The sequence below is a fragment of the Diospyros lotus genome, chromosome 4 (genome assembly GCF_014633365.1).
Source record: "Diospyros lotus cultivar Yz01 chromosome 4, ASM1463336v1, whole genome shotgun sequence".
Lineage (NCBI taxonomy): Eukaryota > Viridiplantae > Streptophyta > Magnoliopsida > Ericales > Ebenaceae > Diospyros > Diospyros lotus.
Window position 1 is genome coordinate 1858694 of NC_068341.1, and position 27940 is coordinate 1886633.

At 38.9% G+C, this 27940-nt stretch overlaps 8 protein-coding genes across 8 annotated transcripts in view; 4 read left to right on the forward strand and 4 right to left on the reverse strand.

Moving 5' to 3' along the window:
• LOC127799134 (uncharacterized) overlaps positions 1 to 806 on the reverse strand; it is a 960-nt gene extending 154 nt beyond the window's left edge. Inside the window, exon 1 of the mRNA XM_052332881.1 lies at positions 12 to 806. Coding sequence (XP_052188841.1) covers positions 12 to 806 — 795 coding nt within the window. The remainder of the gene's footprint in view (positions 1 to 11) is intronic.
• The window catches only part of LOC127799388 (nuclear transport factor 2-like), a 28862-nt gene extending 15515 nt beyond the window's left edge, over positions 1 to 13347 (reverse strand). The window contains exon 1 of the mRNA XM_052333383.1: positions 13263 to 13347. The gene's annotated coding sequence lies outside the window, so the exon portion shown is untranslated. The remainder of the gene's footprint in view (positions 1 to 13262) is intronic.
• Positions 1 to 27034, forward strand: part of LOC127799393 (mitochondrial import receptor subunit TOM9-2-like) — a 27904-nt gene extending 870 nt beyond the window's left edge. The window contains exon 2 of the mRNA XM_052333388.1: positions 26730 to 27034. The gene's annotated coding sequence lies outside the window, so the exon portion shown is untranslated. The remainder of the gene's footprint in view (positions 1 to 26729) is intronic.
• On the forward strand, positions 2370 to 8191 carry LOC127799387 (uncharacterized). Its single transcript, XM_052333380.1, has 8 exons — positions 2370 to 2388; positions 2489 to 2562; positions 5312 to 6137; positions 6500 to 6672; positions 6919 to 7009; positions 7093 to 7302; positions 7628 to 7800; positions 7935 to 8191. The coding sequence occupies exons 3-8, from the start codon at positions 5346 to 5348 to the stop codon at positions 8077 to 8079; spliced, it is 1584 nt and encodes a 527-aa protein (XP_052189340.1). The 5' UTR covers positions 2370 to 2388; positions 2489 to 2562; positions 5312 to 5345; the 3' UTR covers positions 8080 to 8191.
• LOC127799389 (nuclear transport factor 2-like) lies at positions 8733 to 13314 on the reverse strand. Its single transcript, XM_052333385.1, has 9 exons — positions 13060 to 13314; positions 12718 to 12852; positions 12022 to 12328; positions 11543 to 11805; positions 10825 to 11008; positions 10453 to 10574; positions 10295 to 10360; positions 9939 to 10020; positions 8733 to 9313 (listed from the first exon to the last, which is right to left on the reverse strand). Exons 1-9 carry the CDS (start codon positions 13096 to 13098, stop codon positions 9108 to 9110), a joined length of 1404 nt encoding a protein of 467 aa, XP_052189345.1. The 5' UTR covers positions 13099 to 13314; the 3' UTR covers positions 8733 to 9107.
• Positions 14836 to 16803, reverse strand: LOC127799390 (28 kDa ribonucleoprotein, chloroplastic-like). The gene is made up of 4 exons (XM_052333386.1): positions 16262 to 16803; positions 15830 to 15931; positions 15414 to 15686; positions 14836 to 15312 (listed from the first exon to the last, which is right to left on the reverse strand). Exons 1-4 carry the CDS (start codon positions 16667 to 16669, stop codon positions 15259 to 15261), a joined length of 837 nt encoding a protein of 278 aa, XP_052189346.1. The 5' UTR covers positions 16670 to 16803; the 3' UTR covers positions 14836 to 15258.
• LOC127799383 (pentatricopeptide repeat-containing protein At4g02750-like) lies at positions 19229 to 22153 on the forward strand. Its single transcript, XM_052333373.1, has one exon. The coding sequence runs from the start codon at positions 19278 to 19280 to the stop codon at positions 21267 to 21269; it is 1992 nt and encodes a 663-aa protein (XP_052189333.1). The 5' UTR covers positions 19229 to 19277; the 3' UTR covers positions 21270 to 22153.
• LOC127799392 (mitochondrial import receptor subunit TOM9-2-like) lies at positions 23062 to 27034 on the forward strand. The gene is made up of 2 exons (XM_052333387.1): positions 23062 to 23437; positions 26745 to 27034. Exon 1 carries the CDS (start codon positions 23096 to 23098, stop codon positions 23408 to 23410), a length of 315 nt encoding a protein of 104 aa, XP_052189347.1. The 5' UTR covers positions 23062 to 23095; the 3' UTR covers positions 23411 to 23437; positions 26745 to 27034.
• Positions 27035 to 27940: the final 906 nt, after the last annotated feature.

Consider the following 27940-nt stretch of genomic DNA (forward strand, 5'->3'; position numbering starts at 1 on the left):
CCCTTCTTAACGCCTTTATCTTTTGGCGTTTCTATGAATTCCGCGCCGCCGATGATCGAGCTCGCCTTGCCTTTCTTCACCGTCTTCTCGTTCGTTGCTGGGAATCCAACCTCCGAAATGCTGATCACCGAGCTGGCCTTGCCGGCGAAGGGCTTATTCTGTGAAACGCTGATCACCGAACCGTTGGCGACAGAATGATCGTCGAATGCGAAGCTGCGTTCGCTTCGGGACCGGAAGAGGACGGACTTCATCGGCGGGTAAATGCCGGGGCCGGAGTCGTCGTGTCCTCCGTGGCCGTGTGGATGGCCCTCCTGTATCAGATCGCGGTACCCGACGGCGGAGGCAGCGAGGGTGTAGAGCGGCATGCTCCGCATGGAGCTGTCGAGGACGGTGACTCCGATGTTGAGAATGCCCTGGGGGCGGCCGGAGGGGCGGCGGACTTGGAGGGCGGCGAAGCGCATTCCAACATGGTGGTTGTGGGGGCGGGGGCGGGTGGGCGGGAAGAGGTTGCCGACGAGGACGCGAACGCTGCCGACGAGGGCGTCTCGGAACCAGTGGGCTGCGTGGATCTCGATCATGACGGCGGAGGTGTCGCAGCGGAGGAACTCCTCGTCCACCCGGAAGACGAACTTGTCGTTCCAGGTGGGGTTGTTGTGGCCCTGCGAGTCGACGCTCGTCAAGAGCTTCCGCTTGGGGTGCACCCAGGCGGTGGCGTAGGTTCGCATCTTCCGCGACACCTGCTCCAGGTCCTGCGCCGAGATGATGTTGATCTCCAGGAGCTGGAATGGCTTCAGATGGCTGGCCATGTTGTCTTTACCGGCGGCGGAGCAGGCGGTGGCAGCTGCAGGATTCAACGAGAAGAACAAATTCCGCCGCCGCCCAGGGAGAGGACGACGAGGGAGGGGTCAGGCATCAAGCGAAGACAGATGCCGGGAGAAATTGGAATGGAGCAACCAAGCGTCCTCCCTTCCACATTAACTTCTGACCAGCGAATCCGGTGGAGCAACCAACGGTTAATATGACCGTGTTCCATGTCTAATTAGGGAAAGTAACGGCCATGACTGCCATTTTCAAGGTTCTGATTCATCAATCCATAGCCCATGTCCTAAATTAGATTAGATTGAGAGGCCGGGACCAAACAAACCTCCTCACCCTTTATCGCAACAAATTGGACATTTGTTCGACCAATAAAAAAAAGTCTTCATTATTCTTCCTTAATAGAAAACCATGCAAAATGCCCAATGCCCTCATTTAGAATTCAGTGATTCTTCTTTAAACTTAAATAAAGTGTCAACTTTAACTCGCAATTGTAAGCCATTCAATAAAGGTAGTCAAGAGTATGTATGTGTGGGCAAAAATAATTAGGAATCAACCTTGGTTTAAGGGTGGCTACTTAGTGTTCTACCCTTCTTTGGTGTAGTGCACCAACACTCGGTTAAACAAAATAAATATATTTATTAATACATATAGGTCAGGTATTTGATGGGTCATACCCTATCTCTAGAGGCATATTCATCTACTTCTTTTGCTTTTGTTTGTGTAGAGGCAGGCATATTAGTTTAACTTCACACACACACACACACACACATATATATATATATATATATTAATTCTAAATAGTTTATCTCCTATTCGTGATTTGTGGAATAATACACATACACCGAAAGCCCGTATAAATCTTAAGCCCATCTGAAAAATTGGGCTACATACACTGACCCAATTGCGCGGCCCAAATTTGGTTATGGCTGCGGTTGTGGACTTGGATTGATGAATTGGGCCTGGGCGCGTGAGCGACCTTGTAAACCATGGGGAAGGCGGTTCGCACCGGAATCTCGTGGCGTGGCCACAGGGGAAGAGGCTAAAGGCTCCGCAAGCAGATCGTTGTAACAGAATTCTGCAATAAGTGGTGGTTCGCACTGCATTGCGGTGTCGCTGAAGGAGAAGCTTCTTTCCGGAGATTTTGTTCGGAGCAGAGAGCATCTGCAGCAATCCGGCCGGCGGGAAGAGTCCAGATCTGAAATAGTGTTTAAACGACGGAGGGAAAACTGAAAGGTAACTTCCCTTCCCTTGCGGTGGCTGTAAATGTGAAGTAAATCCTTCGTTAACGCAGGTTCGTTTCTGTGTGTTGAAACTTGGTGGTTGCTCTGTTTGTGTATTCGAAGAGAAATTTCTTTTTCTAGCAAAGGCTGTGTTGGTTATTTGTTAAGTTGTGAAAGCAGATCAACGTAATAATAATATAGCTAGGATTGAATTCTATGAGAATGATATTTCCATTTGTATTCCTGCAAGTAAACATATAATGTTGAGTTTGCGTAAATGCTGCGGAAGAGTTTGATCGACTTGGAAACTCCTGAAAGGGATGAGAGATTCAGAAAGCTACTAGAATCTGTAAGTTTTACCGTAAGTCCGTTATTGTATCCAACGTGTATTAAAGGAAATTCTGAAATGGATTGAACTATTTCAATTGCATACATCTGTATCCATGCAGCATGATCTGTATCCCGATCTGAAAGAGTGAACGGCACCATTATCGAAAGCTAATTGCGGAGTGAAAACAGAGAGGTAACTTTCGTCTTCCGTTCCCTTGCATTTCATTTGCATATCGTACATACAGCTGAGAAGCCACTATTAAACCTCCCATGGTGGGCAAATATGTGGCGTTTCAGCTTGTAAAGCCTCTGTAAGACGGAGATTGAGCATGGCATAAATCTGATTGCAATGCACCGGGTGTGTGTGCCACATGTATGAGAGAAGTTATTGAGCTTTGTGGTTTATGTGAATCCTTCTTTAACGCGGATTAGTCTTGCTGGCTTGCTGCGATGAGAACGTACGAATAAGTGATTAATTTCTTTGTCTGGAACTTTGGTAGTTGCTCTGCTTGTGTGCTGGTTCGACTCAGAAATTTCTTTACACGCATTCATGCACCCTTTACACATATTACATAACACTCATCACACAAATATTTAGTATGAGCATTAGGGTAAGTTACTTTGTGAATTTGGCAATTGAACCAAATTATAAGTAACAAAACCGAATGGAATTAAATCAAAATGTTAAAAAACTAATTTAACTGAAATTCCAGAATTAATCAAGATAATGGAACTTTATTCGAGTTAACAATATGATTATGGTCAGAGACGTCAACTCATGTTCATTTTAGTGGTAATTTGGTAAATAACATTTTCTCCTTTCTTGCGAGAACTTGATAAGGTTCATTTATCTATTCTCCCAACCTTCCATCAGCGAGGAATAGAGTGTTGATGGTCTATTACAAAAATACAAAGGGCATTCACGATTCAACAATGTGTCCTTGCTCCACAAGGCAATCCATTTCTCGCAACAGATTATCTCTGATAATCTTTGCTATTGTTTTCTCCGGTTGTTGGTAGCTGAAACACTATTGTTTTAACCCACAGTTTAAGAATGGCATAAAAAGTCATATTTTTAGGGATGGGGCAAGCACTTTGCTTGAGAAAACATACAAGATTCACCCCCACCAAATCAACTTCAACAAGCTCGCTGAGTTTCTTATTGAACTCCTTATATAAAAGAGAAATTACGTAACATTGGATCAACGGTGTTTTGAGCTCACTTCTTCATTCAAACCAATAGTGGCCTCCAGGAGCATCAAATTATAGATCTTGTGCTATTCTTAGTGGCTGCTCTTTCGGAAATTAGATAGAAGAATTGAAGGAAATTCCAATACCTTTGCTGCCAATTCCAGCAATCAAACACTGGAATTTGAGTCCATTATTTTAAGATCCATATGGGTTTTCCCTTAATCCTGAATGCACCCTACTCCAATATTCCCCAAGCCAAGTTCCCATCTTTGGTGGTGAACTCTATGATTGTTGGAGTAGCTCTAAAGACTTTTGGAAAGTTGTTGAAGAAGGATATCAAGACGGGTACTAAAGAAATGCAAACTGGTTTTGGAGCGCAGGCAATGCGAGCAAGCAAGAGATTGCTAATCTTGAGCTAGCTGATTCTGGAGGAATCACTATAGAGATGAGCAAGCAAACTGTTCACTTCTCCTACATTCACATTTCAACCTTCCAATATCTATACTAATTCTTGGAAAAGGAAGTACTTTGTTTGAAATAAACACCAAACTAAAAATTAAAGGACCGCAAGAAATTTTTTGTGAGAGTAATACTTTTATAAATTTTAATTCTAAAATGTATGACAATAGTTTGAAATCTTAAATTGAAAAAGAATAAACTATTTACACATTGCAGGGATATGTTCCAACTCCCAAGACTGACTAGTAAGTGTGTGGCTTAAATAGATTGTGCTGAGAGCAATGGCAGGTGTTAATTTCCTTTACACGTGCATGCTCATATCTTCCTACGAGGGCATTGATATATAAAATTTGAAAATGCTATTTGCACACAGAAGTTGACACTTTATCTAATATTTGGTTAATTCTCACACTAGTTACTCAATGTGTGTTGTTCATTCATTTTTACGATGAATTATTTAAGTGTTACAAAAAATATTAAAATTTTGTCTAAATAGTATTTTTGTATAAAACTACATTATATTTTACATTATTTATGATGACTCAATTTTTAGTGTCTTTCAATCCTTCACTCTTAGAGTGATCGATCTTTTTGAAATTTTTGTTATTAGTATTTATGTATTTATTATTTTCATATTTTTTTTATAACACGAGTTTATAAGATAGTCTATTACTCTTTTTCTAGCATATTTCGATTAGACACTTACAAAAGAAAATAAAAAGAAGAAAATAGTGGGAAAATAATATTCATTTCCTAAAATATGAATTGGAGGATGATTAAAGAAGAGTTTCCCATTGAATCTTGTGAAGCAAAAAAGCAACCTAAGGTGGTGATGCACTGATATGGCAAGTTGGTTACTTAAAAAGGAATTCACAAGCATCTTGGGAGTTTTGACTTTCACATCACATGTGAGTGTTAAGATGCATCTTGTGATGATCTTTCTCACAGGGTATGGGCTCGACCTCTTTACATGCTCCATACTTTCCCCACTCTGAAGATAAGAGATGGATTCACATGGGCCACTGCCTCTTGCGTTTAAAGTATGAAATGACTACTTATTTTTGTCAAAACTCAAAAAATTCATGCATTTCGTCACTTAGTTATTCATTTCAAGCATCTGATAAATTCCATGTTTCATATCAACAGGAGATCCCATGGTTGTCGGTCATAACTTCATTTAATGTTTATCTTTAATCTAATTAGTAAGTAAGCCGCCGTAAGAAAATATTGTTTATTTTGACAGCCGGCTGTGGTCTTATTTTATTGTACACCGACATCTTCTTTCTTCACAGTTTTTACAAATCTCAAGCAAGCAGTCGATTGCAGATGCTACTCAGAAGCTCATCAACTCCAGTTGTGCAATCCATCTTCCCAGACAGCCCCAATAGAGACTTTGACACAAACCACCATTGCACCAAATACCCACCTCAAATAGCCCAACATGAACATCACTGCCCCACCAAGCTGATCTCCTCCGTCCATGGTGGTCGTAAAACCAAGTTAACCAACAATCTTGGCTACAAGGCCTTTCGAAGAGCTCGATCTGATGGCAACCTGGAAGGACTAGGCTCAGCTTCTTTTGATCTCGAGGACCACTGTAACTTGAAAACTGGGAACAGATCCTTACACAAACACAGCAAAACAATGTTGCAAACAGCTCCATCCTTTTCGATATACACTTTAAAAGATGAACTTGAAGTAGAGAATGAGGAAGAGAGGTTGGAGAGAGAGACGCTGGTGAAAGGTGATGGGAGTTTGGAGAGGTCTGTGACAATTGGAGATAGCATAGAGGGTGTGAGCAGTAGTGGATTCAGTTTTGGGGAAAAGGGTATGGCCCTGATTGAGGAGAATGACGAAGATGAGATTTTGAGTGATTTTCAGAACGTGGGTATTGAAGAAGATGCATCAGCAAGCCCCCCTATGTATCTAGCCACAGGGCTTGGGATTGATGGTTCTGGTTTTGGAGGAGTTGGTGGTGGCCGCAGCAATGGTGGCGCTGGCGATTTTTCCCCACCATGTTTCAACGACGGCGGCAATCTTGAGGAATATTACAAGAGGATGGTTGGTGAAGATCCTTTTAACCCTCTGTTTTTAAGAAACTATGCTCAGCTTCTGCAAGTGAGTTTCTCTGACCTCCCTTGTTTTTAACTAATTGTTGTATTGATACTTTACAAGAACTTTGATTTCTTCAGAATTTATATGATGAACTTGTCGCTTTCCCCACTCCCCTAGAATGTTCGTCTGTGGCTTCAGTCGAACTGAGTATGCTTTTTGTTAATCCTTTTCTGTGTTTTTCTATGAATTCTATGTTTCAAGCATTTGTTACATAGTAAATTAGTAATTTCCCCCTTCCCCTCCAAGACGACGACGACGACGACAATAATAATAATAATAATAATACGTTTGCAAATGTAGATATCTGTGCTTCAATTTATTCTTAGTAATCACAATGAAGCTGATTTTTTTCTCCTAATCGACAGTCAAAAGGAGACCTTTTTGGAGCCGAGGAACACTACTTCCTCGCTACATTAGCAGATCCCAAAGACGGAGAAATTCTGATGCTTTATGCTAAATTGGTGTGGGAGCTTCATCATGACCAAGATACAGCCCTGAATTACTTCGAGCAGGCAGCTCAGGCTGCTCCCGGAGACAGGTTAGTACTGCATTTCTTTATCTTACCTTTTTGTTGAAGAAAATCTGGTTTCAATTTATTCATTTAACATGTTTGAAAGTATTGACTGAATGACCTTGGACTGGGCTAATTGTTCATCAACCTAGTATGGTTCATAAATGCAGTCACATCTAAATCACGTTAAAAAATATATGAAACAGAATTATTCATCAACCTTTCAGTCACATTTAATTTATTCCTGCATTAACATCTCTCTCTTGCCTTCAGCCATGTTCTTGCGGCGTACGCTTATTTCCTCTGGGAGATCGATGTGGACAAGAAAGATGATTTCTTTCGAGGAACTGATTGCAATGATCAGGTGTTTTATTGCATCCCCATTTTCAGTTGCTATGACTCCGGCTATCCAAACAAGATTGATTTGTGTTCATGGGTACATGACAGGTTGAAGAAAACAAAGATCTTGACGGACTTCAGAGCTCAGCTTCTGGAGAAGGGAAACAGCCGGTTGATGTGGTTGCAGATGTTCACTTTGAATGTATAAGAGCAACCGCTGGCGAAAGAGGTAATATTGAGGAGTATTATAAGAGAATGATCGAGGAAAGTCCTTCCAACCCATTGTTGCTGAGAAACTATGCGCAGTTTCTTTATCAGGTAAGATCTAATTAATTCACTACTATTCTATCTCCAGGCATCAAAATGGATGCGGGATGATAGTCCAACTTATTTTAGTGATATTCAGATTATGCATCAATCGGATAACAAGTTCTGCATGATTTGTTAAGGGCCTGAGATTGATCATAAAATGATATTTGGGTCTGCTTTCTCATAGCAGCAGGAAACCACTCTATTATCTTAACAAGATTTTTTGTCTGCTATTCATCATCCAGTAGGCTTCTGTTTTCACTTTTAAGTTCTCAGATAGACGAGGTTCGACTGTGTTTGATTCTTCTGTTTCTTGTTACAATTTGGCTGGCAGTCCAAGGGGGATCCAAAAGGTGCCGAGGAATACTACTCGCGAGCTATACTAGTCGATCCTAGGGATGGCGAAATAATCTCGCAATATGCTAAATTGGTGTGGGAACTTTATCGTGATCAAGAACAAGCATCATCTTTCTTTGAGCAAGCGGTTCGAGCTACTCCAGACAATAGGTAAGCATTGCATCATAAGCCAGCCTCCATTTCAGTTGATTATGTTTGATGCAGCGGCAGCCACCATATTATACCACCATGCGTGTGATTCAAAGCTTGACATAATCTCGTGGCCTGTGTTTCTGTGCTTTCAGCCATGTTCTTGCTGCATATGCCAGTTTTCTTTGGGAAACAGCTGAAGAAGAAGAAGAAGAAGAAGAAGAGGAGGAAGAAAGCACAAGGCAAGATCACATTCGAGCACTGAATTGTGTGGCAACAGCGACATCTGTGAATGGCTAACCTTGCATTAGTTAAATAAATCACTAAGTGCCAATGGCACTAAGGAAATAAGCAGTCTTTCGGGATTTCAACTCATTTTCAATGTATTTCCGTATTATGCATTTACTTCGAAGCTCTGTGCTCCAGCTCCCACTAAATATGCTGTCTATGTCTATGCCCTGTTCTTTCGGCCGCTAATGATATATAAAAAGTCTTAGCTGTGCAAGAAGAAATGGCATCCCTCCGCATGAAACTTTCCAACTTGAACTTAGCAAAGGAGTAGACCTTGCAGTCTATTACTATTAGTCAAAGTGATACACTGATAAAAAAAAAAGGACAAAAATCAATTTAGTAAAGCTAAGCTGTGCCCATTTCATTCATTCAAATCATATGCAATTTTTACGTATCAACATAACATGCTCCCATACTTTGTCCCCCCATACTTGGCCGCGTGAAACCAACATAACATGCTCCTCCCCCACCTGTTGCAATTTCCTGTATAATATAGAAGCTCACTGCAACGCTGGCCATAAAAGTAAACTATATTATTACGGAACTCCACTGATGCTACACTACACTAGAGCAACAGCAACCCACCCCCAATCACAAGTGAAACGGATGGTGGTAACAGTCAGCAATTCTATTTTACTTCATTGGAGACTGGAGAAAGGACAAGAAGAAGAATCTAATGCTTATTTTCTTTGAGAATATGTAAATACAAACTACTACAGGAAAGAGCTGGGAGATCAAATCTATAGAAACAAAAGAATCCCAAAACAAGGACGATACAACAGGCACACACACCAATAAAAAGTCCAATTTCAGATCAAAATTGCGAAATCATTACCTCTTAAATTATGAAGTCCACAAAGGAGAAAGAATTGGGAATCCAAAACAATTCCTTCAAAAAATTAGTAATGGATCTCCCTAGTTGCATCTGTTTCAAACGTGTCCCCTACAAATAATATTGAGGTCTTGAGATGATGTGAATGTGCCCAACTCTGATGACTTCAAAAACTTATTCCTGGCGCTGGAGTACAACTGGAATCTCACTCCGACTGTTTTGGTCCACTCCTAGATACTTGGTTACTCAAAAGCCCTCTGTCTTGCCGGGCAGCAGGTCGGTAGAAACCATTGCCTCTTGGTCTGTTGTAGTCCCTGTCACCACCATCTTGGCCATTTACCCTACTATAACTCCGAGAATTAAAACGCCCCCTGGGAGCCTCCAAGTAACCACCCCTGCCTCTACCCCGTCCTGTTTCAATGTCAATTTTCTTCTATTAAAGAAAAAATTATTTGTGCCTTGATATAAAGCATGTGTCCTATTTTATCATTGAGAATTACAGAGAAATCAATATTTAAATTTTAACAATTAACAATCCTATTATTAGTACAAATATAAAACTTCCAGTAGAAATATATACAATCGGAACTGAGAAATCAGAACCCAATGTGCAGGGTCAATAAACAACAACATCCTGAAAGCCAAAAAAATTAAAAAAAAAAAACAAATCTTACACTATATTCTATTTTCAAACTAAATTTAACTACCATCCTGGGTAAACAAATAAATTTGGTTGGAAGGCTAGGATTGGTGTAACCAACCCCACCTAGTGCAATTCAAGCTTGTGATTGTTGTTGATAAACAAAAAACTTTGAGAGACTTAACTAAACAACCAGTGTCAAGTGATGTCAGCCAGGGCATTGTAAAACAGACATAGGAACCTAGCATGAAAATTTATTATCCCTGTTAACTACAGATGGCACAAATATTTAGGGCACTTGTTATCAATTCCAATAATAAGACACGTGTACCAGTTCTAACTGTCAAAATACCTCATCCATTTGCTAAAAATCAAAAGGAGAACTAAATTACATACTTCCTCCTCGAGATACATTGGCTCTGTTTGCTCTCCGTCCTTCAATGAATACTTCTTGTCCACCTATCTCAACCATAGAAGCCTACAGAAAGATGAAACAAAAATCAAAAGGGCAATCTTTACATCATGCCTCCTAGATAGGAAACATAATCCTAGGCATTGCATTAAGAGACTAGACAACTTGTTATCTACTCAAGTTAAAATTAAAAATGAGAAGTGATGATGAAAGAGAAAAAGGTGAATCAAATTCTGATCTTGAAAATGAAAGGGCAGGATGCCAACATTAATATGAATTCCACCCGGAATAAAATCAAGAATAAATAATTGAAATAAAGTTGAAGGTTATAAATTCAGACCTTGATTGCGTTTTGAACACCAGTAATATCTTCAAATTCTACAAACGCATAGCAAACACCAATATCCTGTGCATCAATGCAAACAACAGTAACAAATTAGTATTATTTTCCACCAACAGCACAAGGGCACATGTAAGAGCCAAACTAAACAAACAAACCTTTCGGTTCCTAATGGCCACAGCATCAGGCTTGAGTTTACCAAACTTCTTAAATTCCTCTTCAATTTGGGAAACAGAAACCGCAAGTGGCAAATTTCTCACATAGACTGACTTAATTTCACCTGAGAATAGTCAGAAGAAATAAGGGCAACGCACAAAAAGCAATGCCTGTATTTTTGAGGAATATTGTATTAAAAAAAAGAACAGAAAAATTTATCAATGCAAAATTAAATGAGCAGAACTGCTCGCATAATTTTATGAGCAATATTTTCCCAAATACATCTGCTTTAAAGACCTATTGCACAATTAGCAAAATGAAAAGACCTTTGGACTGTTTATGACAATATATGTCATGTAAGAGAAAAGGTCAACCTTCATCTTCAACAGCTAATACTTCCTCTGTACCCTCAGCCCCCGAATTTTCAAAAGCAAGCGATGATGGTTCAGACTGCTGAGCAGGTTGTTCTGGCACATGATTCCACTCAGAAACAGGAGGTACAGATTTGTTGGATGAGGCATGAGGTGGTGTTGACATTACAGATTGTCCCTTGCTAACCTGCAATTCAAATGACAATCACACAAACTCAATCATTCTTTACTTGCTAAGATTGGCCAGTACACAGAATTCGTAAGTTGGCCCCACTAACACAAACAGTACAAAGTTAATTAGCTGCAATACACTTATGAATGAATTTTCACTGGGAAAGATGCATAAACCGTACTTTTTATGAAGCAGAAAAAAAGTACAAAGTAATTCAAGAGCAGAATCCTTGACCAGGGTAGGCATAACAGGAATTGATTCCAACCTCTACTGTTTTTATGCCACCCCCCCCCCCCCCCCCATCCTTCTTTGGCCTTGGAATAAACAGAGAGGAAAAGAAGTGGAGGGAGGGTGAAAACAACCTAGAAAAGGAAAAAACGATAAATGTGGTTGATCTTTTTTTTTTTTTTTTTTTCTTGCTAGCTGGGTGATCTTTTACTTGGGGGGCAGTGCTTCTCTATCCTTAAATTATGTGGATTACAAGCCTATCATTTAAGCACAAAGTCATCAGTATGTTCATGTACAATGCAAGAATTAAAGTATACATACAATAGAAGCATAAGTATGCTTTTGGGGCTCCCCAATATGTTCTTCAACAGGAACAGACAATTGCTCTGATGCAGTTTTCATTGAATTTTGAAGAGAACCATTTGCCTGTGCAAAACTGTCTTCAAGAATGCTTTCAGCCTCTGGGGCAAGCTGCAGCCGTTGCTCCGGGAAACTGTAGTTATCAACTGGACCATTTTCTTTTATATCAGCAGGAGGCACAAATTCCATTGCCTGGGTATCACCACCCAGCATATAGTTGGGTGCTGCAAAATCCATAATCTATTTTACATATAATGAAGACATAGTAAATGTTTTCCTTTTAAAACAGTTAGCAGGATTAAGCTGATTATAGTTATCAACCATCAAAAAATGCTATATTTCTTCCATCCACCAGGTTATTTTCCCTTGGTTTTATGCTAGCCCAACATTTTGCATAAGACCATTTGCAATTTAAAGGAATGCAGCATTCATCATAATACCTGGTTCGCCAATGGTAGCTGGAGCATGTACTTTAGAGTCAAGATTGGTCTGGGGTAAATAAGCTACTGGAAGATGTTGAATAGGATCCTCATCAATAAAGTGAAAGATATCATTGAGAACAAAGTATCCTTTCTCCTGAGGAGCAAGGAAAAAAATCTGTGCAAATTTCTTCTGGCCACTGAAGTCCTTTACATGAACAGAACCTGAAACCATCACAAGAACCCCTCCATTCCAAGATTCAAGAGAATGTGCCGTCTTGATCTCTATTCCAGTGTAGTTGAGAGACATGACAAGTGTGTGGATTTGCTGCCAGAAGGACATGAGAAGACATTCGCTCATAATTCGCTAACATTCAAAATGACAAAAATATAAATTCAAAAGAATGACTAACATGGAGCCAAGAGAAGTTTAAGTTGCACCCTACTTTCCAAGGAAGCATTTATAAAGCAGTAAAACACAGAACCAAATGGATCCTCAGCCTTAAGCCGTGACTGGAACAGTGAAAAGGTCCAATTCTGATTTAACTAAACTCAATCTTGCGTATGAAATTCACGGAGCAATATAGGTACATAGTACAATTCTTTTAATTTTGCACCATTAAAATTATAAAATATCATATTGGTCCTTTAGCAATTCAACACGAAAAATACCAATAAATAAATAATACACACAAGGAGACAAACAAGACAAAATACCAGCATTCCAGTGGCCGCCTCTCTCGTGCTCCCGTCGATGCGAAGCATAGTGCTGATATCGCTGTAGAACTGGTGAACATAATCGGGCTGGTGCTGAAGTACCTGGTAGTACTGCCCGACAAAGTACGTCCCCACCTAAAACCACCCAAAAAACCGAGATCTTCATTCTATGTTTTTGAATCCAGAAACTTTCCATTGAACACGGGAGCACTACTAATGAACCCGAAAAAATCATATGTTTCACAAACGTGAGGCGTCCATTCACTCTCGTCTCACTTCCCAATCCAACCAAAAAAACCAACAAGAAAAATGAATTTAGATTGGAGGGAGGGAGGGGGCAACCTGAGCAGCAGTGACGGGCAAGTGGAAGGGAGTCGCCATGAGAAACAAACCTTGGAAGCCCTAGAGCTCGAGTTGAGCCCTAGATCTGCAATGCGAGTTGAGATCTGGGAAGAAAAGCGTAACCTGAGGACAGTGAGAATGAGATTTAGAGAGAGAAGTGGAGATTTTTAGAGAGAGAGAGAGAGAGAGAGAGAGAGAGAAACCCTAGAGTAGATTTGGAAGAGGAAGAGGTGGCTGATAGAGTGGCTCTTCCCTGTTCGGCGCTGGTTTTTACGGCTCTCTGTGTTGCTTCGTGACCGTTCGATCCCTGTCTCCCTCTCTCTCTCTCTCTTAAAGCCTTCTCTCTTGTGCCATGCTGGCGCTGACTTGTTTTGAATTTATTTAATAACACAAACAATAAATTAATTATTTTATTAAAGCCTTCTCTAAAGTTTTATGAAATTCTTTAAAAAATATAAAATAATCAACGTCTACCATATTCATCACCATCTATTATAATCGAGCATCGTGCTGTTCATATATAAGAGGGTTCACATGAATTTTTACGGACGCGATTTTATTGCGATATTTTGACATCAAAATATTATGATATATTGTGGGATTTTTTTCACCCCCTTTTCTCTTTCCCTGTTTGTCTTGCCTTTGTCTGCTCTCGTCGTCGTTGCTGCAACCTCAACGCTTCACTGGTGTTATTTCTGGGCCTCTCACCGCCTTGCTTGCTCTCGTCGTTGCCTCGCCTCCTCTCACTGCTGCAACCTCACAACCTCTTGTCGCCTCTCACCGCTCGTCTTTGCCGTCTCACCTCCTCACTGTTGCATCCTCCAACAACCGACGACCACCCAAAGCAACAGATAATGCAACGGGCAACGACGGTCGACAAGCTACAAGGGCGAGGCAAGCGAGAGAGAGATAGAGGAAAAAAAGTTTGGGTCATTTATTATAAGGGTCAATGAGTCATTTTATCAATCTGTAAAGGGTTTTGTAACCCTCTCTCTGTACAAACAGCATTATCCAAATTGATACCATCCGCACAAACAAACTTATTTATGTACGATAAATAAGATGACTTATTCCTTTAAAATAAGTGAATTAATTTTTATCGTACTAAAAATAAGAGACATTCATACTAAAATCATGATAGAACTACATATTCTTATTAAAATTTTGTTGAGATTAATGTATAAGTAAAATTTAAGAATTAATCAACAGCTCTCCTATTATTTGCCATATTCAAGATCATAAAAAGAAAACCTTTTTAAAGTCATAGATCAAATTCATCTCAAATCCTCTCTCTTTAATAATGTAAAAAATACAAAAAATATTATCTAAAAATAAAGAAATCTCATCTACTATTTTCATTTGTTATCACCATTACACGAGTTAACTTTTATTTCACTGAACAAAAATCTTAGATTCACGCTCATTCTGAATAAATTGATTTTAGCGAATACTCATGGCTAAGTCCATACTTTTACTACTATATTTTTATTTTTTTTATATGATCAATTAAATTTTTCGTTATTTCAATTATATACTTGAATCTATATTTTTATATTAATTTAATTTTAATTTTTTGATTTTTTTTTCATTTGACAACTTAAAATTTTTATTATTTTGATTACACCTCTCCACCTACATTTTCAACAACGAAAAATTCGAGTTGTCACATGAAAAAAATGTTAAAATACAGAAGTTAAATTAACTAAAAAATACAAATAGAGATGTATGATCAAAATAACAAAAAAAAATCAAATAACTAAAAAAATGTAAAATGCATGGATAAAAATATAAATTTGTTGAATACCCATTGAATCGAGTAAAAAATGTTTTTTTTTTTTTTTTTTTTGGGGGGGGGGGGGGGGGGGTGGGGTTGCTTGGGATTCTTGGTACAAAAATCAAAAGCCATTACAATGTTGTCAAGCACATCACACCGGCATTTAACAGAAAATAGGGTTGAAATGGACATGGCTTGTCAGCCAACAACAGCCATCGATCGCCATCATCAACAGATGCAATTACATGGCTTTTCAAACAGAAGGGTCCCAAGAAATTAAGGATATGAAGGTGGAAAAGCTATAGACAAGTGCAAAAGCAAAATTAGTTGAATTTGAAGCAATGCCATTGCCAATTGCCATCCAGCCTTGATCTGTCTGTCGGTCTGTCTGTCTCAAGTCAATCTTTACATTTGTGTTTCCATTGCTATTGCCGCTTCCCTTGCGCCAGGCTGACTCGCATCGCTCGGCCTTCTAGTTCCTGTAAGATGGGAGCAAACGCAGCCGATGAGTGTCGGATTGAGGCAGCTATCTTGCTCAAGAATGTGCCTAATTGAGATGAGAAGGGAAGAGGGGAAATACCACTCCATTAAGGGATTCAAGGGCGGCATCCATCTCGGACTTGGTCAAGTAGCAGACGAAGCCATAGCCGCGAGACCGCCCTGTTTCTCCATCGTAGAGCACTCGAGCTCCAACCACATTCCCGTACTCTTGGAATGCTTGTGTCAAGCTCTCAGAGGTGACTGACCAGGCCAAGTTCCCAACAAAGAGCTTGTACTCGGTTTCTGGGTATAGAGGCTCTCTTGCCCTGGGCTTGTCCGAGAAGTTCACCCTCAGGGTCCGGCCACCATATTCCTGATGTGACAAAGTTTTATTAGGGAAATCAGCTGAAGAGCAAAGATTAGTTGGATCAAGCAGCTCTTCTACTTCTGATTCAACAGAAGCTATATGTTTTCTTGTGAATCGACGAAAGCAACTGGGGAAAGAGAGTTTCTTACCCTTCCATCAAGATTTTGGATGATTGCATTGCAGTCTTCGATGCTACTCATTGTCACAAATGCAAACCCTCTGCTTCTTCCACTGTCTCTGTCGTAAAGAACCTACAGACCATTGAACCCACGAGTGACCCTCTTGGGATATGAATAAGAAGACTGCTTTAGGCTAACAAGTTCTAGTACATCTCGTGTTCAGTCTGATTATACCATATAGAACACTATTTGTATGAATATTAAGTGAGTAATGACCCATATCACAAACAAGGCTGAAGATCAAGCTGAAACTCCCTGTAAACCTAATCGTTTAATCAGAATATAAACATCCGATATAATCTGAACTATCTTTTGAAACGTTTTTATGTTGATGATGATAATACTGCTTCGAATGTTTGCAATTTTAACAGAAAAGTAATGATAAGAGAGGATTCTACAAACCTCAACTAGTTCGGGACTAGCATATTGTTGAATGATTCCAGCCAGCTGAGCGCTGTCACAATGATAAGGCAAATTGCCGAAGTAAAGCTTGGTGTTCGCAGGATCAGCGGCGCCCTCTTCCTCCGGTGGTGGCGGCGGCGCCTCCATCTCGGCCTCGGCGGCGGCGGCCGCCTCCTCCTGCGCCACGGCGGCGGATATCCTGGGGATCCGCCACTTCTGGGAGAAGGAGAGGACTTCGGCGGGATGAAATTGAGACGCTAGTCCTACTTGCAGCAGCAGCACCCTGCTGGTGGAGGCCACTCGGAGGAGAGGATCGGAGGGCCAGTTGTTGTTGGAGCGGACGCACTTGAGGGTCTGCATGGAGGTGGAGAACGATGAGCCTATAGCGGCGGCGGCGGCGGCGGCCATCTCGCCGGAATGTGGTTGCGGAGCGGTGGGGTTTGGTTCGGTTCCGTGGCTTGCAGTAGCTAAAGTGGGTCTCTTTCTTGGAGCAGAGAAGAGAAGAATACAGAGATGTAAGTGCAAGCTATCTAAAGCTTATGTGGTAGGATTGTGTCCAATCATATTGGGAGAGAGATACAGAGACAGATAAGGTTGTCAGCTCTCCAACAGGGGCAGTCTTGGAATTGCACTATACATAGTAACAACATTAACATCGTAAGGGTCACCTTGTGACGCGCGAGTATAAAATATCAATACAAAAATGTGTATTGATATGAAAAAAGTGGGAATTTTTATTAAATTCCTCTCCCCTTCTCTTTGATCTTTTTTTTCTTCTTTTCTCATTTTTTTTGCTCACTCTCTCTTCCCTTTTTGTCTTTTCCCACGACAACCATGTTTTCTATTCTTCTTAAATGGCATTCCTTAAAATTAGTAAGACAAGTTTATATTAAAATATTTTTTGAATTAAAATATAAAATAGTCAAAATAATGAGAAGTATTCTAAAATTTTTATAAAATTAAATGACACATGCGTTATTTTTTTTTATTTATAAGGATCACAATAAATTTATTTAAAAAAATTCAGATAAGAAGTCACATAACTTCATTTCCAATTATCACCAGATAAATTTAACAAATATAATAAAACACATTTTTATCTATAATACTTTTCATATCTCATTTTTTTTAATCTATATCTTGGTTAATAAATCAATTCCGTTTTCTTTTATAATTATTTTTTATTTATTTATTTATTTTCCCTCGCTATCTATAGATTTAACAAAACCCTTAGTTTGCAAATTTGCATCTCTATAAATTGAACTTTGCAAATAGGAGGGTCTTTCAATTTGCAATTATATAATTTTCAAATCAAATTTGTGTAATTTTTTTGGTTGACAATGACAAAAAAAAAAAAAAAAGATAGAGAAACTTCAAGGCATAAATGACGTTTTTTTCATAATGATGATGGTAAAGTACATATTTTTTTTTGTCGCTTTTTATTTCTCTATCTCTTTGAATTCCTTTATCAAAGCCAATGAACTCAAATTTGAGTTCCTTTGGCTTTAACAAAAGAAGCCCTTCCACCACAAAAACTTACTCAATTTTTCTATAGAAGTTCAATAGAGAGTTTGGTAAAAATAGATTGTTTTTTTTATTTTTTTTTAGAATTGTATTAAAGAGAAATAATATAAAAATAGAGAGAAGGGTGTTTTCACATTGTGAAAAATTAATCATTGTTTATTAATTGTAGAGATAAATGATAAACAATTCATAATATCAAGAGAAGTCCTTGCTATTTTTAATATTTTAAGGGTGCATATCTTATTTTGTCTGACGTTTAGAATTGGTCAACCGTAATTCGTTGGTTCGTATTATTAAATAAACAAAGAAATAAAGAAAGAAAAAGATACACCGAGAAGTGTTGTATGGTTCGGTCAACGTTCCTCCGATCGGTTGGTCCCCTGCAAGAACTCTGATGTTCAAGTGAGTAAAGGAGTAGGAAAATATGCAGCGTATCAGTAGGTTAACAGAAAATCATACATTGGTTCTGGAAAGAGCTTACTGATACAGGAGGAGAAGACGTTCTCCTGTGCACATGCATCATCCGTCTACAAGTGATGAGACTGAATATTTGGCGCCGACAAAATCTTCATTAATGAGAATGAGATTTAAGGTGGGTGTACGAATATTCAGAGGTGGCTGCAATGATGTTGCTTGCAGGCTGGTATAAGGCAAGGATGGGACTGGCATGGGCCAATAAGTGGGCTAAAAGGATGGAGCCAGATTGGGCTTGAATGGCTTATTCAAAATAATACTCATTCCATCGTTACTCTTTGGTTATTCCTTGATCTCTTTATCATGAGAGCTGCACAACTTAGTCAACGAGCTGGGAGCCTCACTAGAAGTGTACTTGGCTAGGTTAGTGAACTGGAAACGTCACTTGGAGCTTACTAGAAGTATCACTGGGAGCTCGAGTTTTAGCGATGTGTAAGCTTGCTCTGACGAGCTTGGCTTGGAGCCTATTGGGGTTCAGACAATTGGGTCGGCTTGCTGGGCTTTAGGCTATTGGGTCAACTTGTTGAGTCGAGTTCAGCCCATAAGGTGTAGTGCGGGAAATATGTATAACAAATACCATGGAGTGTTTAGCATAATTCACCTAAAAGAAAAAAATATTTTATTTTATGTGTAATGTTGGTATTATAAATATTATTATTATATAACATTTAATATGTTAAATTAATATAAACATATTCTTTCTAAATTGATAGATAAAATTACACTTAATTGAGTTAATTTAAAAGTAATTATCAAAATAAAAATAATTAAATAAAATTATAAATTCACAAAAAATAATTGAATTATTTTTATCATTATTTATAATTTAAACGGTAATGTTAATCATTGTTTTTTAAGCGATAATTAATGTATTTTATTTTAAAACAAAATATATTATTTTTAAATAATTAAAAAAATGAGATTTAAGGACTGCGCCGGTTAATAACCGAAGCAGCTTGGGACCATTTATGTCTGCTTCCGCTCCGAGTCTCCAGCTACCTTCTAGAACTAATGGAGAATGTTCTTCGCTGTTTATGCTGTTCAATTGCTCAGATTCACCAAAACCCCTCATCTAAAGCTATCAATAAGGAATTATACCATAACAGCAGCATTTCCCAACCTAAAGCCTCTCAACTCGAGGATCACAAGCTGCATGAGAAATGGTTTAGTTGGAGAAGCCCAGAAGCTGTTCGATGAAATGCCTCGAAGAAACACCGTGACATGGAATGCCATGATTCGCGGGTACTTCCAAAACGGGATGTACCATCAAGCGTTACATCTATATAACCAAATGCCAAGCCGGGATATCTATTCGTATAACACGGTGGTTGCCGGGTTAATGCAATGTGGTGATGTGATTGCTGCAGAGGCAGTTTTCGGTACTCTACCGTTTACTGATGTCGTCACTTGGAATTCCATGATTTCAGGATATGTTCACAATGGGTTGGTGGATGAAGCCATTCAGATGTTTGACAGGATGCCTTTGAAAAGTGTGGTTTCTTGGAACTTAGTGATTGGTGGTTTATTGAGTCGTGGAGAATTGTATTTGGCCGAAGAGTTGTTTGAAGAAATGGATACTCCTGATGTTGTATCTTGGACTATTATGATATCTGGGTTTCTGAGTGCAGGGAAGGTTGTTGAGGCTCGGGAATTTTTTGATAGCATGCCTGTGAGGGATGTCCAAGCTTGGAATACAATGATAGCTGGTTATATTGATGAGGGGTATCTTGAAATTGCGGAAGCCTTATTTCACAAAATGCCTGAGCGGAACGGGAATTCTTGGAGTGGAATAATAACTGGATTGGTGAATGGTCAGCGGATTCGTGATGCTACGAGCCTTTTTAATGAAATGCCACAGAAATGCCAGAAGTTGTGGAATTCAATCTTGATGGGATTAACAAGGAATGGACTTGTGAAAGAAGCTCACGCAGTTCTTGAGAAAAAACCATTTGGTGATGTTGTGTCCAGGACAATTATGATCATTGGATATTTTGATATTGGTGAGGCTCAGAATGCAGTTCAGCTCTTTGAATTGATGCCTACTCAAGATACAACAGCCTGGAATGCTGTAGTGTCTGGATTAGGACAAAATGATCACGGTGAGGATGGCTTGAAATTGTTCGTGAGAATGAAAGAGCTAGGTTTTCCTCCTGATGAAGCTACATTTACTAGTGTACTCACAATATGTTCAAGCTTGCCAACTTTGAATCTTGGCAAACAGACTCATGCACTAGTTATTAAGATGGGTTTTGATTGTCTTAATGCAGTTTGTAATGCAATGGTTACTATGTACTCCAGATGTGGGAACATGCATTGTGCATTGCTGGAGTTCTCTTATATGCTCAATCCTGATGTCATTTCCTGGAACTCTATTATCTGTGGATTAGCTCACCATGGATATGCAGAGGAAGCACTTCACATGTTCAATGAAATGAGATTGACAGATACTAAACCCAACTTAATAACCTTTACAGGAGTTCTTTCTGCTTGCAGCCATGCTGGATTAGTAGAGCGAGGTAGGTACTACTTTGACTTCATGAAATATAAGTGTTTTCTTCAGCCAATGACTGAGCATTATACTTGCATTGTTGATCTTCTGGGTAGATTTGGACATATAGATGAAGCAGTGAACTTTTTGGATCAAATGAGACAGGATGGAATTGAAGTCTCTGCAAGTGTTTGGGGGGCCTTGCTTGGTGCATGTAGAATTCACAAGAATATTGAGGTAGGTATAACAGCAGGGGAGAGGGTTCTGGAGTTAGAGCCTCATAATTCTGGTGTCTACATGATTTTGGTGGAAATGTATCTAGATGCTGGGAGGAAAAGTGAGGCTGAGAACACAAGGGCTCGAATGAAAGAGATGGGAGTGAAAAAGCAGCCCGGTTGTAGTTGGATTGAAGTGAACAACTGTGGGCATGCATTTCTTGCAGGGAATAGTTCACACCCTGAGTTTTATAGCATCTGTTGCATTTTAAACTTGCTGCTGATCGAGATGGAGAATGAGGATTGATAACAAATAGTAGGCATGTCAAGACTCAAGATGTACTTGCCATGCCATTATAATTGTTCCTCTTTATTTGTCTGGGCTTCGCCTGAGTGCCCCTCTTTCTTTTTTTGTTTTGGGGCTACGTCTACCCACAAGAGCACAGGCCTTGAGCTTGGCAGGATCAGAACCTTAAATATTCGATTTTATCTTTTGTAACTGACTTACCATTACCAGAGCCACATATTACTCCGTACTCACTGGAGGTTTAATTGCCATCCTAAAGAAGAGCTGACTGCATTAGCTGAGTGTGGATGAAATCTATTTACCGGAGAAGCTATAGACAAAGCTCTGCCTGTGGAAGTTGGAGTTGCCCATTAGACAGCTTTATCAAAGGCTAGACAGCTTGCAGAAAGCAGCATATATATGCCAGGGAGATAGAGTCATATTCTCAAGTGACAGCAAAGTTGATCCCTCAAGGAGGCAACCGAAGTTTCTTGTTCAGAGCCTCAGTGGAGGATTGAAGTTCCCGCTGCAGAGGTGCAGAAGGTCGACAGTTAGAATGATAGGGTGTTAGCCTTCTCAGTTGCTTGTAGTTTTCATCTCTGAAAGCACCAAAAAAGCTGAAGATGAGCTCTACAATTTGCAGGGCTAAGTTGAAGAAGCAGGGATAAGGTGCAGACTGCAGAGCAAGCAAAATGGATGAAGCTCATTGAAAGACTAAAAGCAATGAGAATGCTACATAAATCTGTATCTATCAATGGCAAGCATAGATAGATAGCAGACCGATGGAAATTTGAGCATACTGTCTTTGAGTGGTACTTGTAGTAATTGCTGAATCTTGTTGGAATGGCAAATGATAACTTGGTGTGTCAAATGATAAATAAAATTTAAGTAGTTGGATGTGTTAACCTGCTAGGGTTTTTTCTTTGAGTGTATAATCACTGGGGTTTTTCTTTATTAATAAATGCCCAATATGAAACATAGTTATTGTTAGGAAAATGAGTATGTAATCCTAATTTTATCACAATGTATAAATTTAAGATTTGTATTCACTACTAATTTTAGCGTTATGAATCCACATCATCCGAATAGCAGATTATTTTTAGAGAGAAATATATTTTATTGCAATGTTCTAATTTTATTACTCGCTCAATGATTATTTTTAGAGAAAAATTATTAATATTATGAATTTTCTGAATAATTATTTTATTAGTGCTTGAAAATTTTTCAAATAACAATTGTCGGATGACTTATTTTATTAGTATTTGAGAATCTTTCAAATAACAATTGTTGGGTGACTTATGAATTCTCAAGAAGATCTCTTAAAAGCATCGAGAGAGACTCTAAATGAGGTTGCTCAACTTTGATTTCGATTACTTGAGTTAAGGGTATTAAATCTTATCACTCGATCAATGATTACCCGATAATCTAGTCTCTCAATGATTACTTGTGAGTGTTTCATTTAAATCTCTCAATCACTCAAATTTGACTTTAATTTTAATTAATTCATAAATTTAGAAAGAATTTCTTGAAAATAGTCAGATAAGTTTACTCACTCAAATTTCATAAGATAAGCTCTTAAACGAGGTTACTCGTCTAAATTTCTCATTTAAGTCTCTCACTTAGATCTCTCGATAGGTTAGTAAGTATTTTTCTTTGTATTTAGGCTTTCCATTAGGCAGATTTTTATAGATACGACATATATAATTTTTTATAAAATTCCTAACGTTATTACGTCACTCATTTCTAAAAAATAAACGGGAAAAGCAAACCCTTTTCTTCTTTCTTTATCCGCACCTATATATATAGATTTACGTTTTTTCTCTCGGCTTTGTCTTTCTCCGATAGCGATGGCGGCCGAGGGCGGAAAGCGGTGGTCACTGAGCGGATCCGGCGGCAGCGGCGATGGTAGCGAAGGGGTTCTGTCTCGCGTGTCGCAATCGGCGGTGGTGTACAAGGGCAAGAAGGTGGCCTCCGACGCCGCCTACATGACTAAGCGCCTCCTGAAGAGCACCGGCAAGGCGGCGTGGATCGCAGGCACCACCTTCCTTATCCTCGTCGTTCCCCTCATCATCGAGATGGACCGCGAGCAGCAGCTCAACGACCTCGAGCTCCAGCAGGCCAGCCTCCTCGGCACCCCCACCCCCGCTGCCCCTCAGAAGTGAAGCTGTTTTCCTGTTATGTGTTTCGAGGTAGGCGTTGTTTTGTTAGGGTTCTTCTTGCTCTCCTTGTGGAATTAGGGGTTTCTTGGTCTTATGCTTGTTAAAGTTTCTTTATGTGAATTCTGAGATTATCGACAACAATTTAGAGATCCTTTCTTGGTTTGCAGTGGTGAATTAATATTAAGTATTTTCGGTCTCTTTTGGCTGGGGCAATTTTTTATTTGCAGTGGCATTCGATAATCTATTCTTGCATAGGTGTGTTTATATTCGATATCATGTGTTGGAATGCTAGTGTAGCTGAGGGTAAGGCGGAGGACGATCGCAATTTTCTTCATTTATGTTTTTCTGAGGTTCTTTTTATGAATTTGTGGTCTATTCTGTTCGGTATGCAATTTTTAGTTTGTTTGACACAGGCCAATACTGTAATTCAAGTCTCATTGCTAACTTAAAGTGATGGAGGAATATGTGTGTGTACTTTTGGGGGGAGGGTTGTTCCTTAGCATCGTCATGTATGCCAGTATGGAACTTCTGATCAAATTATTGCTTTATGCAGAGGAGGTCCTTAGAAATTTATGGACTGTGATTCAAGCGAACTTATGGTCTTGATATGGTGAAATCACTCAAATTATTAATTTCGGGACCTTAATTAGATGGGGAAAGGCTAGGTTGAATAGGGTTATGTGTGTTGGTTTTACACAAACCAGTCTAGAAAGTCAGTTGGAGAAGACTTTGTGAAAGTGAATACCCTCAATTCATTCATAGCTCTGACCCTTAAGAACCACAAGTTCTCCAGACTTGCAGTTAAACTAATGACTTCATTAAAATAACCGTCCCATGTTGTCGTTATTTGGACTAATGACTTTATATTAATGTTATAAGTAACCACTTCTTTTTTTACTTTTGGTTGAATGGAAGATTGAAAAGGTACCAGACTCCAAAAGTGGCAAATTCATATAGTAACAATGGTACCCCACGAGCAGCTGACACCAGGTATTTACCAAATATCTGGTGTCTATCTGGATTCTCATGGCTGCGAGGCAATTCTGTGTATATTGCCTGGAAAAAGTTAACCTGCAAACAATCCATATGTCCGTAACAGCTTCTTTTAACTAACATCTTTTATGAAACAACCGTGCATGACAACTTGTTTGCTGATAGTATCCAAAATAGCTAACGGGAAATAGCTATAACAACTATCAATAACAGAATCCAATATCCACTATCAAGATGTGAACCTCAAAATCCAATATTCCCATATCCAACTCAACAGCCAAATATTAAGTGATATAAGTATCGACCAACCCACTTCTGTCCAGAAAACTGGTTGTATATGGATTGCATCTTAGGAAAATTCTACTTGACTCTGTACTATCATGACAGAGCTTCCCTTGACATTCTAAGCAAAGTTATGATCCTATAGGGTTTTCTTGACAGTTTATTTGGGCTCTGGTATTGATTTTTTGTTGGGGCTTGCTAAAATTAAAGGTTTTATTAGTTTACTTGATCATTCATTAGGAGTTCTGTGTGAAGATTGTTAGATGTATAATTGGAATCCAAGCTGCAGAGTTGGACCATCTGTTATGTTTTTGTGCACTGTTCAAGGGTTTTTCTTTTTCTCCTTAAGGTTGTTCCCAAAACCCTTCCCCCTCCCCTTCTCTTTTGATAAGTTAGAAACTCTATATGGAATCCTCAGAGCTGATATGAAGCCTGATCTTTGCAAAATATTCGTTCATGTACTCTTCTTGTGGTAACAGCTGTTGATAATACAACTTGTGAAGTTGAGAGTTGATGTCAAACTTGGTCTTCTGGAAGTTTTCCCTCTCTGGACTGTGCTTGTGATATACAATCCAAGAGTTACTAACATTCTTAAAGTTGCTCGTAATACTAATTGGGAACTTGTGACTTGAATCAAGCTTGACCTTTTGAAAGTGTCTTTACCAGACCATGTGTAACATCCCTGATTTTGGGAAAACCTAATGATAATTAATTTATGTATCTAAGGTAATTTATTTATGATTTATTGAGAATTAGTAGTGTCGAGGTATTTTTGGAATTGGGGAGTAATTGAAAATTTGAGGAATTTACAGAAATTCTGCCAGTGTATCCGTGCAAGGGAAAATATGTAAGTGAGATATATTTAAAATTAATTTGGCAGTATTCATTGAAATTATTCTTGAGCCTTATTATATTATTTGATGATGACTTTGGTTAGAGGATTTCGAGACGCGACATCAATAATTTTGGCAGATCAAGCGGTAAACGTAAATATGTTTTGAGTGTAAATTATTTGTCATGACTTATATGTGATGTCGAGAGAGTATCTAGGCATGGGGTTGTGGATTTCTGACCGTGTGAGTCTCAAAATGAGGTTCTAAAAGGAACCACTAGGGGCTACCAAAATTCAGATTAGGGTGCGGTGGACAAGTCTGCATGCATGATTCACTTCACGTTTATTTATGTTTGTCGTGAATATTAATTTACTGCATTATATATTGTCTTTACTGAGTTTCAAGACTCGCCCCTTTTTTTTTTCCCCACTAACCATATAGATGTCTCATGATCCAATAAAGGAAAAGCGGTGCTTGTTGACGACCCGCCGGTTGATGAGGGTGTCAAACCATGAATGAGTTTAGGTTAAGTGTGTGCTCGTGGTTAATGTAATTTAACTGTTTTGTGTTCAACCTGATGGTGACAGCTGAGGCTTAGGATAATGGATGTTTGCATGTGATGGTTGGGAACTAATTTTAAATTGCAGCTAATTGGTTTTAATCCTAAGGCCTGGTCAGATGTGAGATTCGAGTGGCTTTCCCCTGCTAATGTAATGTTGGACTTGGGTTCTTTTCAGACGAAGGCAGCGAAGCCTAGACCCCACCTAAGGCACCCTAATTATTTTACTTCTTATTGCTAGTAGGGCATAGCTGACCTTCAGGATAGGCTGTGGCGTAACCTCGGGTTATGGTGGCACCCGATTGTGGGGCCGGGACGCCACACCATGCTTGTGCTTTTGTTTATCAATTTTCAAGAGCTTTTTTATTGGACAATTCTCAGATGCTTTTGATGATCAATGTTGATGTGATTCAAAGTTGTTTCAACTAGTTATGGAAGACAACATTAATGTTTTGGCTAAAGCTTCAGTGGTTTTGGGTTGGGTCTAGCTTGAAGGAGACATTTTTAGTGGTTTGCCTGAAGCTTTAGTGATGCGGTTGGCTCTAGCGCTAAGAATACATTGAAGTGTTATCACTTAGAGAAGACATTGTTGCTACCTGACTTTATTTCCCATCTATCTTTCTCTTTTCTATGGATAACTTTATGCTTCTAACAGTTCGCTATGTTCCAGAAATGTAATCCTGTTGGCTCTAGAAACTCAGATTCCAGGATTTTGGTTGGGGGCGTTCCTGGATATTTCTGATCTTTTACTCCATCAGCTTTCTTTGAACTATACCGCTGAAGCAATATCCAGGGAATATTCTTTATAATTATTTCAAAACATTTATTTTAGCATTATACTTTTGACCTTAACTGACCGTGAAGTTCATTCTTATCAAGTGCCTGGTATAAAACATTCTCTATGTCCATGTGCCAATGAACATTCTCTATCTTTGGTTTAATGAAGTCTGTTGGAGCTGATGTGTGTGTTGATTCATTGCTTTAAGGAAATGTTGCTTTATTTGCTTGTGTGCATTTTAATTATGACATTACTTTCTACAAACCTCAAACATGCATAAATGAAGTTATTTTCCATAATCTGGTGATTTATGAATCACACACCTTTGTTTGACCATTTTACTCTTTTTTAACCCAAATGTGATCTTGATATCCAAATTCCCCTCCTGCAGTTTTGGAGGTGGTGGTTGCCATTTTTAATTCTGAAACTAGCTTAATTTGCTGTGTCTTGCTTCTTCAATATCTGGTTATTGTATTTTGCATGTGAGGAAGATGAACCCTTTAACATATCTTGTGTGGCAGATCTTAGACCTCCTGTGTATTGATTCCATCTCTTCAAACTGCAATAGAAATGAAAACTTGGAATCCCTCACCTCCTGTGTTGTTTTTTGTTTGAATGGAAATTGGTTTACCAAAATACTTTCGTAGACACTTCATTGTGACATTTTTTAAGATTGTATTGATGTGGTACAAAATACAACACATTAATGCATGAATGACACTAAATGTGTCACAACTGAATGTCTAAGTAGCATTTTTAGTGATATAATGAACCGTCTCGATATGTGTGCCTATTTTAGTGAACATCATTTTCAAATATATTTAATATTTGTCACTGTTTGGGGAAATATTAATAAATTGGGCACTATTATGTATACAAACAGATTTTTATTTTTTTTTTAATTTTTGAAAAGCAAGATAAAAGTGGAAGAGTTAAATAAGAATAATAAGCTCACCAGTAAGGTCTAGGAGGTGGGTAAGTGTAAAAAAGTACATTTGTTTTGATATTTAATTAATCTATAGTAAAGGCGCATTTCCATTGTATCTTTACAAAAAGTAAGCCCTAATAATGCAAACTATTCTCATAAA

Bases quoted from the DNA above. Each gene is read 5' to 3' on its own strand.
- LOC127799387 (XM_052333380.1), top strand. From the start codon at position 5,346: ATGCTACTCAGAAGCTCATCAACTCCAGTTGTGCAATCCATCTTCCCA. The intron at 6,138-6,499 runs GTGAGTTTCTCT...CCTAATCGACAG, and splicing joins ACTATGCTCAGCTTCTGCAA to TCAAAAGGAGACCTTTTTGG. The intron at 6,673-6,918 runs GTTAGTACTGCA...TCTTGCCTTCAG, and splicing joins CAGGCTGCTCCCGGAGACAG to CCATGTTCTTGCGGCGTACG.
- LOC127799390 (XM_052333386.1), bottom strand. From the start codon at position 16,669: ATGGCCGCCGCCGCCGCCGCCGCTATAGGCTCATCGTTCTCCACCTCC. The intron at 15,932-16,261 runs GTTTGTAGAATC...AATGGTCTGTAG, and splicing joins CTAGTCCCGAACTAGTTGAG to GTTCTTTACGACAGAGACAG. The intron at 15,313-15,413 runs GTATTTCCCCTC...CCCATCTTACAG, and splicing joins TTGAATCCCTTAATGGAGTG to GAACTAGAAGGCCGAGCGAT.
- LOC127799383 (XM_052333373.1), top strand. From the start codon at position 19,278: ATGTTCTTCGCTGTTTATGCTGTTCAATTGCTCAGATTCACCAAAACC.
- LOC127799392 (XM_052333387.1), top strand. From the start codon at position 23,096: ATGGCGGCCGAGGGCGGAAAGCGGTGGTCACTGAGCGGATCCGGCGGC.
- LOC127799389 (XM_052333385.1), bottom strand. From the start codon at position 13,098: ATGGCGACTCCCTTCCACTTGCCCGTCACTGCTGCTCAG. The intron at 11,806-12,021 runs GTATTATGATGA...TGGATTTTGCAG, and splicing joins AGCTACCATTGGCGAACCAG to CACCCAACTATATGCTGGGT. The intron at 10,575-10,824 runs GTTGACCTTTTC...GACTATTCTCAG, and splicing joins ATTAGCTGTTGAAGATGAAG to GTGAAATTAAGTCAGTCTAT.